Source organism: Salarias fasciatus, chromosome 23 (genome assembly GCF_902148845.1).
Source record: "Salarias fasciatus chromosome 23, fSalaFa1.1, whole genome shotgun sequence".
Classification (NCBI taxonomy): Eukaryota; Metazoa; Chordata; class Actinopteri; order Blenniiformes; family Blenniidae; genus Salarias; species Salarias fasciatus.
The window spans coordinates 19,293,509-19,310,472 of NC_043766.1; the positions used below are offsets into that span (position 1 = coordinate 19,293,509).

General features: G+C 40.4%; 1 protein-coding gene across 2 annotated transcripts in view; it reads left to right on the forward strand.

Moving 5' to 3' along the window:
• tle5 (TLE family member 5, transcriptional modulator) overlaps positions 1-16,964 on the forward strand; it is a 49,538-nt gene that overhangs the window by 27,823 nt on the left and 4,751 nt on the right. For both annotated transcript variants that reach the window (XM_030082773.1, XM_030082774.1), the window contains exons 3-6: positions 2,949-3,012; positions 7,334-7,378; positions 14,924-14,986; positions 15,833-15,907. In XM_030082773.1, the coding sequence (XP_029938633.1) occupies positions 2,949-3,012; positions 7,334-7,378; positions 14,924-14,986; positions 15,833-15,907 (247 nt within the window). The remainder of the gene's footprint in view (positions 1-2,948; positions 3,013-7,333; positions 7,379-14,923; positions 14,987-15,832; positions 15,908-16,964) is intronic.

A 16,964-nucleotide genomic window follows, 5' to 3' on the forward strand; every position in this document is an offset into this window, starting at 1 on the left:
GGTGAATGGGTGAATATGATTAACGGTGTAAAGCACTTTGTGGACTGTTCAAGCAGTGGAAAAAGCACTATATAAATGAATTGCATTTACCATTTAATGTTTTCTCATAATGCTCTTTGAAGAAAGAAAATGAGAAAAGTCGACTTGAAATGCACCAAATGCTTTTAATTAGCCAAATCTGCTGTTGCCCTGGCACGATGAATGAAAGATCCCACTTGACCTTAAATTGGCATACGTAATTGGCAATTAGCATAGATAATATCCCCCTAAACACTATATAGGGGCAGACTCCATGTGCAGATCTTGGCACATGCCCAAGATGTGGAGACTGGGAGATGGCATCCCAAAAAAAGAGAAAAGCAATGATCTTCAGTGGCAGTGCAATTCGTTGTAACAATGGTGTTACAAGATTAATAAAGTCTAGTATTTCCAAAAAAATTAAGGTGTCGAGGCCTTTGTAGTGTTTATTGTGATCAGTATGCCAGACAAATTGCTTTAGCTCCACAATCTGATGATCAAACTACTTTTCAGAAACATGTGAAAAAAAAAAATATTGTATTCTGTATGTACCACTTTATTTAATTTATTTATCCAGTGGAGGGTTGAACAGATCGCCAGTCCATCACAATGCAAACACAGAGAGACAGACACCAACATGCACAGTCACAGAAATATGTGATTTACAGTCAACTGTTTTTGGACTGTGAAAGGAAACCACAGTACTCTGAGAAAACCCATATATTTTCAGAGAGAGAAGTTTTGAGTGAAAGTCCCAGAAAATAAACTCAAATGGGAAATTCACTGTTGGAACAAGTGTGGCACTAACCATGCAACACTGAAAGGTCCTTCTTTATTTTCTTCATGAGTTTTGAAACACACATTATTTTACAAATACAAAAATACAAATAAAATCTCCCTTTGGTTTCAATCAAATGTATAAGAAACTGCAGGTTTATGCCTTTAGAGGCTGTCTTCTGCATACCTTGTAGAAATTAATGAGTAATGTGTGTCATTGTTGCCTCTCTGTTACCTGGAGCAATTTAGATAATTATTTCTTGACCTGTGCTCAAATTCTGTCTTTACCCAATAAGCCAAGAATTGTTCTCTGAACCTTTGAGATAGCAATGTGTGCCAATTGCTGTAGGTCAGCAGTTTGTGAAGCACTAGGCCAAAGGGTCAGCCTCCAGAAACAATCACATAAATCACCTTTTTGTCTGACCTTTGTGCTGTGCAGCTGAATGTTTTCTCCTGCTGTTGCAGAGATACAGAGAATATAAGTTTGAACTCAATTAAGAACTGCTGAACATTAAAGCTCGTGTCCGGAGTTTTGAAAGAAGAGAGGTTTTTTTTTAATCCAACGTCTGGAGGTTCCGCCCTCCCTCTGCTTTCGCGAGCTACCAAGCCACGCCCTTTTAATTGTGCACGCGCATTACCCGTGGGGTCAAAATGAGTGCCTCCGAGTCTGCAAGCATCCTGCATGTTTAGCTGTTTACGGTGGATGTTCAGCAGACCGTGGATATATCCGAGGTAAGCGCGGCGGCTGCTGCGGAGCTAATTCACCTCTGCCTGGGCGAGTGCGCGTGCTCTCTGGCTGCTCGCACACGTTGATTGATAGCATAACAAAGCGGAAGCTCGAAATCTATTGGTGAAGGCTGACCGGCACTTTTTCGGATAACATGGGGGTCTATGAGAGTGAAGGCGGAGCTCATAGATACATTTTTATATTGCTTCGTGCCAATATTATATTATAGTATCGAACCAGACTGACACATTTAAGCTCTGTTAAAAAATGATACATACATTGGAAACGAACGAAAACTCCGGACACGAACTTTAAGGTGTTAAGAATATAAGCTTCAGTAACTTAAAGTCAGACCTAAGATGAAAACTCAGCCAGAAATGAAAATCCAGCCAAGGCTCCTGTGATAACTGCAGAAGGAGTGCAATGCTGTGTGTATGAGCAAGCTCACATTATCGGCTGTGTGTAACACTGTGTGCAATCTGCCAGTTAAGACTAACAGCAATGAAGACTCAGCCAGCCGTTGCTATAATCGAGCTGTCATTGCTGCAGACAGCTGAGAAGAACATCCCAGCATAAATATATACACTCCATCAAACAGGTTACAGACTTATCCTGAATCTGAACCTATCTTCCATGTGTCTGTGCATATTTTGATGAGTCTTACCCTGTCTTCACATCAGATGATTCCTTCTGAGAGTGGCAAGTTCAAACTCGCTGCTTCAGTCAGAATCGTTGAGCGCCCTATTTTTTTAATAAAATCTTTATTTTTTTTTTAAAGATTTATTTATCGCTTGTCGTTTTTATTTGACAATCAAGCTGACTTGCTGACACGTCCTCCTTTGTCCTGTCACCTCGTGTGACACCAGCGCTGACATGATTACAGCTAATGGCTGTCGCAGGGAACGCTTCAACACTATATTTAGACTTCTATACTTCACTGTCTCTCCTCTGATTTAGAACGCAGACATTTTGACTCGTCTCTGGAGGTCAGGGCAAATTTGATCCCCTGGTGTCAGTTGACACCCATCAAATTCAGTACAAACACCGCCACCGAGTAGCAAAGGTGAGGATAATGATTTTGGTAATGAGGATGCTGGAAGTGGTATTGATGATATTGATGCTATATTGATGATATTGATGCACAAAGAAGATGAAAACGGAGGAGGTGCTGATAATTATGATGATGACGATGATGAAGATGGAGATGAAGTGATGACAGTGTCCTCTGGTGATAGCAGATGTTATGATGATAAAGTCACCAGGTGTCAGCACTTCAGAAAGAAGCCTGTCAAGCTGAATAACAAGGTCTACCCTCTCTCTCTCTCTCTCTCTCTCTCTGTCTCTCTCTCTCTCTCTCTCTCTCTCTCTCTCTCTCTCTCTCTCTCTCTCTCTCTCTCTCTCTCTCTCTCTCTCTCCCTCCCTCCAGTTTGAAGCTTGAGTGTGACAAGTTGGCCAGTGAGAAGTCAGAGATGCAGCGCCATTATATCATGGTGAGTCAAGCTGTGTGTGTGTGTGTTCACGTAACTGTAATTATCACAGTCTAAGAAGTGCAATTTTTGAATATCAAGCTGTTTTTTTTTCACTAGAGTGTCTTTTTTATTTTAATAGTCGTATTTCCTCACTTATTTAGATACTCTCTCTAGTGATGCACATTTTTCTACAACTGACCTCGCTTTGCACTGCAAGTAATGCTTCTTTTTGTTTTTTTTGAAGACTGGCTTAACTGTGGTTTATTACTACTTATATTTAAAATATAGGTTACTCTCACAAGAACTGTTCTCACTAAGAATCAGGCTGAGATTTTGCAGTGACAGCATTATACATAACGCATGCAACTTTTAAACAAGGCAAGGTAAAACAAAAGTAAAAATGTTTAGAAGATACCAGTATACCATGGTTATTACAATTTGGTTTGAAATCAAGGATCAGTTTAATACTTGGGAACAATCAGACTTGCTTGCCTGTTTTGACACATTTATACAAATTAAAAGCTGTTGGTTATTTCCTATCTCGCAGAAATCTCAGAAACATGCCTTATATATCGTTAAATCACAATCACATCAGCGTTCTAAAGATTATACTGTGTAATAGTGATGTCCTAACCAGAGTTATTGCATCCAGATCTGCTTTTTTTTTTTTTTTTTTTTTTTTTTTTTATGAGACTGAGTATATTATAATCCCAATACTTTCCTGATCTGATACTTGCATTTTTACGGTATATCGACCTTCATTTAGCCTTGTAAACCAGCCCCGCCTCCTCCACATTTGGATTGTGGAGCCAGGGTGGGTCTGGGGACAAGGCAATACAAACTTCATGCGGGGGGTGTCGGTTACTCCTTTCACTGACAGCGCACTTCAGCCAATCAGCGTTCGCTTCTCTACACACAAAAGACACGCAAAAACATCCTTTCCTGTTAGAAACTGAACAAGCGCAGACTTTTGCTTTTGATTGATTGTTGTAATACTTGGTATTTTGGCTATAACTTTACTTGTTGCTGCTTTCAGACGATGGTTAATGGTCATCTCCGTAATCTCCGATATGTCTGCTTTGGAAAAAGCTACGCTCAATGATGGCGTCACTTCCGGTTTCACCACCGGAATTCACCAAAGAAATTTGAAAACAAAAGCGGCAACGCTGATTGGCTCGTCAGTCGCACTGCTCCTTCGCATTCTCTTTCTATTGCCTTGTCCCCAGAACCACCCAAGCTCCACAATCCAAAATGTGGAGTGGGCGGGGCTGGTTTATGAGGCTAACCTTCATTGACCTGTACTGACAAGTCAAAGGGGCTTTGTAGAATCGAAATTTACATTATCTTCCTGTTTTGTTTTGTTTTTTCAAAAATTGTTCATCAGCAGCTTCTCCTATTCTACTGTATGATACCCACAATATTAATGTGTGCCACACTGCTCGATTTACCTGGTAGTGTCAGAGACAATCCAGTGAATATACTTACTGGACAAAGTTTGTGGCTCCAGATGTCTGAATTAAAACTGAAAGTTTTCACTTTTTGTTTGTAATGAGCTTATCTGTTGTCACATCATCTTTTGCACAGTTCAGGTAAAGTGGTGTCTCAAATATAATGCGGGGACAGCATGATATTCCACGGATCTGAAGCCTTTAAAAGGGTTGTGGTTACAGACACAATTATTGTCTAAACTTATTCAACTTTGATTCCTTATTATATCATCAGATTTAAAATGACGTTTGAAAAATACCAAGTATGCACTGTTTGATATTAAACCTGTGCTTACATGCTATGATGTAGCACATAAAACAAACCACATTTATCCAACAAGTAAATATGTGTTGATGTGGATGTGATGAGGATAGCAGTTACAACAGGTGTTTTTATAATTCAGTTTGATAGTTAGGCCACGGTCTGTGCAGAACAGCCTAAGCCAGTGTTTGTTGGCGTTGCATGTGTTACTGTTGACTCTGCTTTTATTTGAAATCGCAGGGGTTAACTTGTTTAAGCCACTGATATCAAGATGCCCTAAAAATAAAACCGCAGCTGAAATAAATGACAATTTTTCCTACAGTGATTTCTTTATTTACCTTTCGGTTTCCTCTTTCTCTAAACCTTTTTATTTAATCTTTTTTCCCATCTCTCTCCTCCTCACACACACACACACACACTCACACACACACACACACACACACACACACACACACACACACACACACACACACACACACAGATGCGCTCGCCTGCTCCACCTCAGGGCTAATCTCATTGTTGCTGGCCGTGGCTGTGTAGCCGTCTGATGTTTTGCCTCTAATTGATCCTCTGACTGGCTTTAATCTCATCTAATCTGCGCCGCCACACTGCTCTCTCCACCATCAGGAGCCTGGCAGACCCACACATGCACACACATACAATTTTACACACACTCATGACAGAGACTGCACCTAAAACCACATTCACTGTAACAGTCATTTCAATGTAGTCAAAACAATTAGTTAAAAAAAAAGAAACATCACACACATCGAGTTCTATTTTCCACTACTGCTAGTGTTTTCATTTTTGGGAATGAATTGGCAATGTTTGTTTCCTGTTGCACCTTCGTACCTACCTTCCCAGCCCTTTTAGAAATTACAGCTGCAGTTCACTTGCTATTTGCAGTTTCCCAGATTTTCCCAAATTTGGACACCCCTTGTTTAAATTGATCAGACTACTCTTTGTGAAAGCTGGTCTCTTTAGTGTTCCAGCTTGCTATTCATGTGTTAATGATGCCGAACATTCCTATACATTAAATTTGCCCAGAGACAGATTGGAGTCTCTGGAAATACTTTTAAAATCATAGTGCCCCACCATCTGACTACAGATGACTGTACCCAAAAAGATAGAGAAATATCTGCTGACATTTTCAATTCAAACAAAAGTGATATCTTTATCTTCTGATTTACCTCCATGCAGTGTAAAGTATCTGTGAATGTTGGATTGAACATTCTTAATGTTGGGGTGCTCCCCATCTAGGATTATGATACATTTTCGATCTTTGTTTACTCTTCTCAGTGGAATTGGTCAAAACAAAATACACCCTGACGTACTGATGCTGTCAGGATGATGCGATTGTGGAAGAATAAACTTTGCAGTCAAAACTCTGTTACACTCAAATCAAACAAATAAAAGTGAATCTCGGCCCTCTTCCAGACGAGCTCTGATGCATACATCCTGCAATAAGATTGTAGAACAGATCAAAGGCATGTAAACTGACCAAACACAGGGTGTGGCAGACTTCATAACAGCCACTTTGGATCAAATTATCTTCAATTTGGTTAGTGTTTCCAGCAGAGGCTGTCCAGTTGACATTTATACAGGAACGCCATACTGCTATGCATTGTCCTGCACACAGCAGTGCTTCAGCATGTAGGAAGATGATATTGTACGTTTATATAAACTAATGAGCCACACTAAACACACAATTATATTCAGATTATAATGTTGTGTCACTCTTTCCACTGCATGCATGAACACACACACACAGGCCTGTGCGCTCATACACACACACACACTCACTCACACAATTGGGTACACACAAATAGGCATGCCATGAGCACACACATGCACACTTTCAATCGCACTTCCACTCCATCAGTAGCAGGCCCAGTCTTGTATCCCCACAACGACCTACCCTCCCGTCTTCTAATAGCATATCAGGTTGCTCCACTCCCCAGCCAGTGGCAGCACCTCCATTTCCCCAGTGTTGTAATTACTTTAGGGAGCTTCCGTGTGGGTACGAGCAGCTACGGAGAAAAGTGTGGAGTGAAAGTGTGTGTGTGGGTGTGTGTGTGCGCGTGCACACGCATGTGAGATCAATGTGTTTGTACACGTGCAAGATGTTGTAAAGGGAAAACTGATGAAAACAGTGGTGTGTGCGTGTGTGCATGCATGTCTGTGTTCGCGCACGAGCATGTGTGATCTGTGTGTTCTTTGCTTTCCAGTGACAGAGCCAGTCCCCCTGCAGACAGAGTGGGTGATTAACAGGGTTGACGCCTAGAGGGTGGCCCTCTAATTAACTCTGAACACACACACACACACACACACACACACACACACACACACACACACACACACACACACACACACACACACACAGATCTACCACACTGTCTTTTTTCCCTCCGTTCATTTCCTTGTTTGTAGTGATGTGCCTCTTGTACAATAACTGGAATTATGACGCTCATTAGACGTCAACTATGTCACATGCTGGTTTGAAGGTAGCAGCACTTTGTTTCACACCGCCATGGTTATCTCTGTTTTCACAATTTTTCTCTCTTTTTTTTTGTCTTCTTTCCTCCCTGTCTAGTACTATGAAATGTCGTATGGACTCAATATTGAGATGCACAAACAGGTAAGCCAATATTTAATATTCCCAGAGCGAACTGTGCCGTTCCCATCAGTCAGTATATAAAACTGTTGTATGGCCATAGCACAATGCTTATGTGAAGAAAAATTGGACCACAGCAGGATGCCTGTTTTGCTTGCAGGACAGGTTGGATTCCAACTGGGGGGCATGCATGTTTGTGAGGCTGCAATCTTCTGTTGACAGTGTGTTTATGTTGATGTTGTTGGTAAAAACTGTTGTTGGTCTGTTGTCCTTGTGCACATTCATATAAAATGAGAATGCAAATGGATACTTTTTTTTATATTTCTCTGCAGGAAATGAAGCTTGTAATCCTAATGTCTAGGGCTGAGAAACAGCAAACGCAGCAGTCTGTCATGGCATGAGTTTCCAATCATTTTCAATGTCATTCACCGGGAGCTGTTTTAAAGTGTCTTTAAAACAACTTTTTAACAACACTTCAACAAGAGGGTTACTTCCACATGATGCCTTAGGTTTGATTTACTCTTGTCTTATAAAATATCAAAGTGGAAAATGCATTAAGGACATTCTCTCACTTTCATAATGGCAGAAGCGCAACATTGTCCGTTCATATGACTGATAATTCTCCTTTGTAAAGGATACCTTGACCAGAGATTGGCTTGGTAAAACAAGACCAGTAAGGCCGAGGACCTCACACTGAAAACGGAGAATTCATGAAACACCGAATGATCCTCAGTCACCCAAATAATTCATTTTGTAGTTTAGTGGGTGTGATTCCACTATCAGAGCATTACAGTCTGTGAGAGTCAGCTTTTAGTGTTTTTGTGAAGCAGATTTCCTGCATGTGTGTCATGCTTCTAGGCTCTTTCACACCACTTACTGCTCTTCCAATTCAGATAAAGCCAAGATCTTATTGTTACAACTGTTGATCTAGTTGCTACCACCCATTTAACCATTGTATCAATGGCTGATCGTGCCATGTGTACAAAAAACACTTTCCACATGATTGTAGTTGTGAGCACAAACTTTTTCAGACATATTGAAAGTTGTCCTGTGTAAACTTGAACTTGGTGCACTCCCATTTCATTTCCAAAGTCAAAGGAGTTGCAATGATCTTAAGCAATTTGTCATTACTATATATTTACTATTACTATATATTTAACTAAAGAAGTTTCTAATCCCACTGTAGCTCACAGCTGATATTGCAGAGCATGATTAATTTTCAGGTTGTCTCAAGGAAAGTAGTCCCCACTGTTACTTGCTGTGACTTCAAATGATTAATCTTGTGAAAGAAATAAAAGCAAGATGACTTAGAATGCCTTGTTTTAGTAGATCCAGCTGCCTGCATACCCAGATTACAATGATATGCAAAGTTTGTTGTAAACACAACTAAAAACCTTCTGTCACTTCGGAGGTGTCCAAAGACAAGAGTTTGATTTCCTCCGGATATTGTGCAGATTTAGCGTTTCCCTTGTCAAGCTTTTCACTTTGATGCATTGCTGTTATTGTGTGAATTACTCAAAACTTTAAAAGTGAAAGTAGGTGGTGAAAGCTTAGTGACTAGTCTCTATGTTTAGTGCCTTGATAGTTTATCACTTTTATATCTGTTAATGCTGCCAGAGTATTTTATATGATTTACCCTGCAATTTCTGTAACAACAGATGCATTCATCTGCTTGTTATCAGCTTAAACTCAGGGAAGAATGTGCACTTATACCCAGGAAAACCCAGACTCAGGCCGAGGTGGGGTGAGAGGCTGCTGCTGTCCATACATCAGTTTGTGCAGCTGAAGCTGAGGGAGTAATTTATGCTCAGCCTGTAGAAGGGAGAGAGCAATGGGCCTCCAAAGGGCCAGTCCTTATCAGTGACCCCGTCTGGCGCTGTCCATACACACACACACACACACACACACACACACACACACACACACACACACACACACACACACACACACACACACACACACACACACACTGTCTTATGATTGACGGTGTGCACTGACAGCTATACTGGAAGAACTGAGTACGCTCTGACAAATGGACACGCGCGCGCCTGCGCGCACATACACACACACACAGACACACACACACACACACACACACACACACACACCTAGCTTCTATGATTTAAAGACCTTCGCATATATCCACCCACACACACTTGATGGAGGCACCCAGCAGCCACAGTAATGCATGCGACACACACACACACACACACACACACACCTGCAGATGCACACTCGGATCACACAGTGAGCTTTATTTGTTCACTCAATCGCACCTTTTCCCTTCATCTCTCTCATGAAACTCACGGGCACAAGCGTGTGTGCCATAGACTATATATTTATACAGTCTATTGTGTGTGTGTGTGTGTGTGTGTGTGTGTGTGTGTGTGTGTGTGTGTGTGTGTGTATTACATAATAATGTGTGGGTTGAGGCTGCCAATTCAGGTTTTTGGTGTGTGTTCATTAGTGCAGATGCTTATATTTCTGTGTGATTGGTACATGTTCATAACCGGTTGGCTGTCATTGTGCAGGTCCGCTCTTGTTATCATGTGTGCATTTTCTTTGTGCACAGTGTGAGTGGGTGTGGAGAATCGCTACTTCCATTAGAGAGTTGAAATTGAAGGGGATGTGTGGAAACGAATGTCGAGGAGCATTCATGTCTAGGTCTATTGTGCAGAGCCAGTCTCTCCTCTTTCCTCCTCCTCCTCTTTCCACCTCTGCGTCTATTTCCCTCTTTCTTTCTCTTTCACACTCTCACACATTCAATTGCTCCCTCTTGATCACTCTGTCCTACTCAATTCAAAAAAATGCCTCTCCTTTCTGTCTGTTCACTCTCTTTTTTTGTCTCTTCTCTCCCCATATCTTTCTGTTTTATCTTAGTGAGGAGACATATTCGACAGTAAAGGTAAACCCAGACATATTAGGCCGTGTTGTAGACTTGAAACTGTAAGATGAAACAGAGAATACCACTGAATTTCCTTTTCAGGCTGGAAGAACACCACTTTGAATAAGCAAAAGTACTGATTTGAAATGTCCTCTAATGGATTATTCAGTTGCCAGAAACGTGTTCACCAATTATTGTTTTTTTTTAAATATTTGGTTTTGATATTTTTCTAAAGAAATATAGTTAAGGTCTCTGTCCTTCATAGCCTTTTGTGTCATGATTTTGTTATATTTGTTGTAAAGGATAACAGCTTTCCCGTATTTGAGTCCAGATGTGAGGAGTGAAGTCCTCACTGGTCATTCTTGATCAAGCCATCTCAGTGCCGTATCTGTCACTTTCCCACCAATCTGTCCAACATCAGCTTTCCTTATAATGTACCCATTTTCAATCCTCACCTCTGCCATCTCCAGTTCAACCTTCTGTCTTTGGTTATTTTTTTTATGGCATACACAACATGGTTTAATTTTCTACTTCCCTGTCGACCTTCCCAATGTCTGGTGTATTGAAACTAGAGCGGGATATCATCACTAATCTCCCAATTCAATACAATTCCGATATACAAGGTCTCAAGTTGATACAATTGCTGATACAGCTCAATGTTTTAGTTACAATACCAATTTTACTTTGTAATGGGAGAGATTCTCAAATGGACTTCAGTAAGATGAGATTCTCAAATAACTAATGCTGTAAATTCATTTGGAAAGTAACCCTCTAACTAGAGCTGGATATCGATTCAGATGTTCTAAATCAAATGGATTTGATTGAGAAGGTTCAATTTGATTGGTGATTCAATTCGATTTTCAGTTCATTGAACGATTTCTCAGTCACATTTGTAATTTTATTTGAACATGGAAGAGATTCTCAGAGAACTGATGCTGTAAACAGTAGAAACTAACTCCAAGTTGGTGCATGGCTAAAAATATTGTTTGTACTGAGAACTAATCCCAAAGCAGTTACATTAATAAAGTACTAGTAATTTTTCTTGAACTGACTTGAGATTACATGAACAAAACAAAAAAGTAATGTTTTAAAACCATTGGCAGACCGAGATAAGGTGACTAGAAACACACTGTTAGAGGGTCACTGGCAGCCAAGTGAATGTTCTTACTTTGCAAAGCTTTTGTTCTATATTACACAGTGGTTAAAAAAAACAAACTCAACTGAATGATAAGAGAAACAACTATAGGTATTGTTTGAACTTTGTTGATGACCTTCAGTTTGCACTATACACAGTAGAAAAGTCATATTAAAAGATAAAATTTAGGATTGTATAAATCAATATCGGACCATTCAAAGGAAAGTTCATCCAAATGTCTAAATCAATTTTTTTAACCCTGCCATAACTGAAACTAAAAGCAGTTTTTAGATTTTTTTTGTAACTCTTTTAGCAACAAGTAGGTTTGATTCTGATGATCTGAGAGATCTAATTGGTTTGTATCGTAACAGAAGTTCTCAAGCTACTTTGGTTCTGCTAAGACCGTTGGAGACCAAGAGCTATATTCCTGTTGTGGTACATTAAAGATTATAGTGTCATCTGCAAATATCATCTTCTGTAGTTTATGGTTAGTATCAGATTTTGAAAGACACGTTAAATCAACTTGCGTATTTTTGGGCCACCTGTGTTTGCTTTTTCATTTGAAAACTCAAAATGTAAAAATATATTTAAATGGCAAGAAGCAGCATAAACCTTTCCAACAGCTTCAGATTCAGTCTCTAGGCAAATTTTTTGCGCCATGACTCTGTCTCCATACTCAGTTTTATAGTATGTATGGTTTATTTTACCAATGTATCCTGCTTTTCTCATTGAATGCAGCGCTTTAGGAAACCAAATATGGATAGTAAACTGTAAAAACAGAACACGAGAGAGAAAACTGCATTCATAATCTGTGGCAGAGACACAGAAGAGAAGATGACAGAAAGAAGCCATAAAAGCACATACGGTATAGAGGCTGAGTCAGAAGAGAATGAGGTGGACCAAATAGAGGCCACTGAAAAAGGGAAAGAGCGAGTTGGCGCTGAGCGAGTACCACAGAGACATTTTAGAGAGACGTTTTAGAGATGTCACGGAGATTGTATGTGTAATGATGAGCAGATAGGAGTGAGGCGCTTGATGGGGAACTGTGCTCTGCATGCCTAATGACTGTTAGGAGGGCCCCTCTCTCCTCATCGCGCCATGAATTAAGCTCTAACACAATTACTGCTGCTTTGCATATCTCAGACGGATTGGATGATTACTAACCAAATGTGATAATAGACCCGTATGTGAGAAAGATTTTGTGTGTGTGTGTGTGTGTGTGTGTGTGTGTGTGTGTGTGTGTGTGTGTGTGTGTGTGTGTGTGTGTGTGTGTGTGTGTGTGTGTGTGTGTGTGTGTGTGATCAATTCCTGTCATTTTTGTATGCATTTGTGTCCAAAACTTTATGAGAAAGGGTATTAAGAACAAGCAACATAATTACTCAGGTGAACAAAGGGGAGTGAGTGAGTGAGTGAGTGAGTGAGTGAGTGAGTGAGACATAATCCCATGGAGTTTGCGAAGGTTACACCAGACGTTTCCCATACTGATGAGAGTGTGGACTGAATCACTGAATGACAATTTCACATTTAATGAGGGTTTAAAGGATAAGGCTGGTGAGATTCTGCATTTGTCCTTGTCAGTACAACCCTAGGAATGACGAGAACCACCAATAAATTCGATCTTATTATCAAGTCTCTGTGCCCGAAGCCTGATACAGAATATTCCTCTGCATCACAGACTTCCATGGACACTCGATAGATAGATCTATGTATTTCTGGACAGGTGTCTTAAAATATTAAGATGGCATTGGCAAAGCTCTGATCATTTTATTTGTTGACACCTTTTTGGATAATTTACACAGAGTAGCAGAGAAGAAACTGGTTTACCTCAGTTGAAATGTTTTCATTTGTTGACTTAAAGTTGGCCTCATTTTTATATACTTGTGTTGTTTTCTTTTTGGTTGTAGATTTTTGTGTGATTTTTGGTGTTAAATAACTTTTCAAGAGTCCCCCCTACTGTATTGGTTTCACTGTATTGTGCTCATGCCTTGTACAGGGTAAGGCAAAATTCACAAAAGGTTTGTAAATGAAAATGGAACACTTTTGTTCATTTTTAACAGTTTACAGTTTAAATAACAAAAATATTTGATGAAATGTAGCATTTTTTGAAGACAGCTTCCAGAGTGAAACCTTCTCCAAACACCTTGATCTCCATGTGAACAAAATGTGTGTGCACACTCAGGCTGCAGTCAATATTCTGTACATGCAGAAGTAGACTGACAACAAGAATGATGGATTCCAAAGTGCCGCTTGTGCCGTTTACGCTTGAGTTTAACAATGCTTCTTCGTCAAAGCTTACATTGAGTACACAATCTCCCGTATGAGTGGAGACACATTGAATTCACAAGAATGCATGAACCCACAAATCACAGCAGCGACCAATCAAAATCCATCCTTATTTGTGGGACCCATTACAGCCAAATAGCTTCTTCTCATCTTCCGTTCAATAAGCTTGAACATAAAAGTTTTAAGTGCAGTAATCCGCACTGTTTTGTTTTGTGATTCCAGGACACCACTTGAATACAGATTGAAAAGACCAAAAAAAATAAATAAATAAATAAATAAGTGAGACTAAAGACTCAGAAACACTGTAAATTATTAAAAACTCTTGATTGTACCATTTGTATTCCTGCCAAAATTGTTTTGCCCAGTTGAGGAGGTACTCGTCTGATAAAATATTCTTAAAAAAAACGGGTACATAATTGTTAAAAGTTGAACTAACAATGCATTTGGCAGCAGGGCTTTTTCACCACAGACATTTTGACATGTCATTACAGGGAAAGCACAGGTGTTACTAAATCACATTACTGATGCCTCGTCCTAATCAAGTGCTCCAGTGAGGCACTACAGTGAACCAGCATGAGCAATAGCAGAACCCTGCCACTGAAATAACATTATTTGTGTTATTATTTACACCTGTGGTTTTTTTTTTGATATCTCAAGTTCCAATTCAAAAAAACATATTTGTGATTAAAAAAATCCAATGAGTTAAAGTGTGCAGCACATCAAAGAGCAAAGTTCACAAGCTGTTCAATCATAACCCATGCACATCTAAAGAAGAGTGTTAATCATGAACAGCCGGGGAAAACGGCTGTGTGTATGGTCGATCGTGCGTTTGCTTCATGCAAATGTGAGGGCAGGGCTCTGAGGGCACCTGAGCAGGATATATTTTAGAAATTGTAAAGGAATCTCAATGTCCAGTTTGTGACTTGAGATGTTTGGGAAAACTGCAGTAGATTTTATTCCTGTTGTTTTCTTATGATCAACATGCACACCATGGTGTGTGTGTTTTGAGTTACTTATGCAGAAAGCATCCTTCCAGATTGTCTTGCTTGTTTCAGCAACATTTCCCAAAAAGACAGTTCCCGGATTTTTTACGGTAGCTCATTTGTTGCAGAAGTAAAACAATCTATTAATGCTTCAAGTTCAGAAGTTAATGCCAAGAAAGATGAGAGAAAGAGCGGGGAGGACCGAAGCTACTGAGATATAAGGACTGGTGATGCTGACATACAAAGCAAACTCATGCTTTAACTAAATAACTTATCTTCCACAGGCGGAGATAGTAAAGAGATTGAATGGGATCTGTGCACAAGTCCTCCCCTACCTGTCTCAGGAGGTAAACACACACACACACACACACACACACACACACACACACACACACACACACTTGTACAAAGACTTCACTAACCCTCTGACCCTCAGCGCTATTCCTTACATCCTGGAATGAGATCACCCTCGTTCCCGCCTCATTACCTCGCCGCCCCTCTGACCCTCTCGCTCAGCATCCCTCCTCTCTCCTGCCGTCATTCATCATCACTTGCTTCCTGTGTTCCTTTCCACCTCACTTTCACTTTCACCCTGCCCCCACCTTGAGCCTCCACTGTCATATTCAGAAACTCCCCTCTTCGCTGCTTTCTTTCCTCCACACTCCCTTTTTTCTACCACCTCTTTGCTACCGCTTATTCCATCCATCCATCCATCCATCCATCCATCCATCCATCCATCCATCCATCCATCCTCCTCTGCGTCTTCATCCCATCTCTCCCCTTTTCCTTTCTTTTACACGTGTGTGTTTGTGTGTCAGTGTAATAAATGGTTGTGTGATTCAGATAAGCCCTGCTCTTATCTGCCCACGAGGGGGTTGACCTCCACCCATTACAGCACGTGTGTGTGTGTGTGTGTGTGTGTGTGTGTGTGTGTGTGTGTGTGTGTGTGTGTGTGTGTGTGTGGTGTGTGTGTGTGTGGTGTGTGTGTGTGTGTGTGTGTGTGTGTGTGTGTGTGTGTGTGTGTGTGTGTCCATCCATATGACTGAATGAATAGTTAAATGGCCTGAGGGGGAGGTGCATCACCAGAAAAGATTGTTGGATCCCTGTTGGGACTATTGATATTGATCTAACCTTTCCACCTCTTCCCCCCCCCTCCAATCTTCCTCTTCCCTACTCCTCCTCATCGTCTCCAGCACCAGCAGCAGGTTCTGGCAGCCATAGAGAGGGCCAAGCAGGTCACCCCTCCAGAGATGAACTCTATCATAAGGGTACGATGTTCCAGCCCCGAGTCACCCCCATGGCCTTTTACCGTGACTTTAAAAGTGCAAATATTGATCAGTGTGATCAATTCTATTGTTTTCTTTAATAGTTCTTATTTATTGGGCCATAATTAAAAAAGAAAAACCTGTGTGCATGTGTGCATATGATCATAAGAGGACATGTTTTGTTACAACTCAAAAATAAAATTATTTAACAGACAATATAACTCAGGCAATAACGTGCAGCATTCTTGTTTGCAATGACTAGACTTTAAAAATCTATAAACTCTAGGTGTTTCAATGAAGAAATGTTAAATAGCCTTTCAGTTTTCCAAGTCATAAGCAAGAAAATAGATTACTTGACGAATGTTTGGCTCCTTGCAGCACTGTGCTAATAACTTCCAATTGAACAATTTTATCTGTTAATGTACTTTTACAATTCAATAAAGCTGCAAGAGCTGGATAGAAAGCAAGGACTGTCAAAATTCATGTCAAGTTTAGCAATGTTTCACATTTTGTTGCTCTGAGTCAGTTCATAATACTTGTTCTGATAGTAACTGGGCCAAAACACTTCACACACCGTCTCTCTTTCCTGGCAGTGTATCACAAAAACAGAATCTCATATTGGTCTAGGAGACAAAGGTGTATTTGTTTGCCCATCTATCCACAGTCATTGACTTCAGTGAGCTAATTTTCTCCTAAATGTGTACTTTAATTCTAAAGTGAGAGAATTGTTATATTTTGATCTCATTCATGCACCAGTTCGTCGGAGTCCTCTTCTTCATAATTCACTTGGTTTGCCTCATCGGTCTTTTGTTTGCTAATTAAAGTGGTATCATCTCATCAATGATACCCTGCATCTTGGCGCACGCTGCAACAATTATGTATAGATCAATGGGATTAGCTCGCAAAAGTAGTGAATCATTACACATTGGGCATTAGTCACTTAGCTGCAATCCTTTATAGCTGTTAGCCGGCTTCACTTCATCATTATCAGCCTGAGGTTCGATAGCTTAGCCACTCAGTCATTTTACTAAGGCTCTGGTCTTAGCGAACCTAAACACTC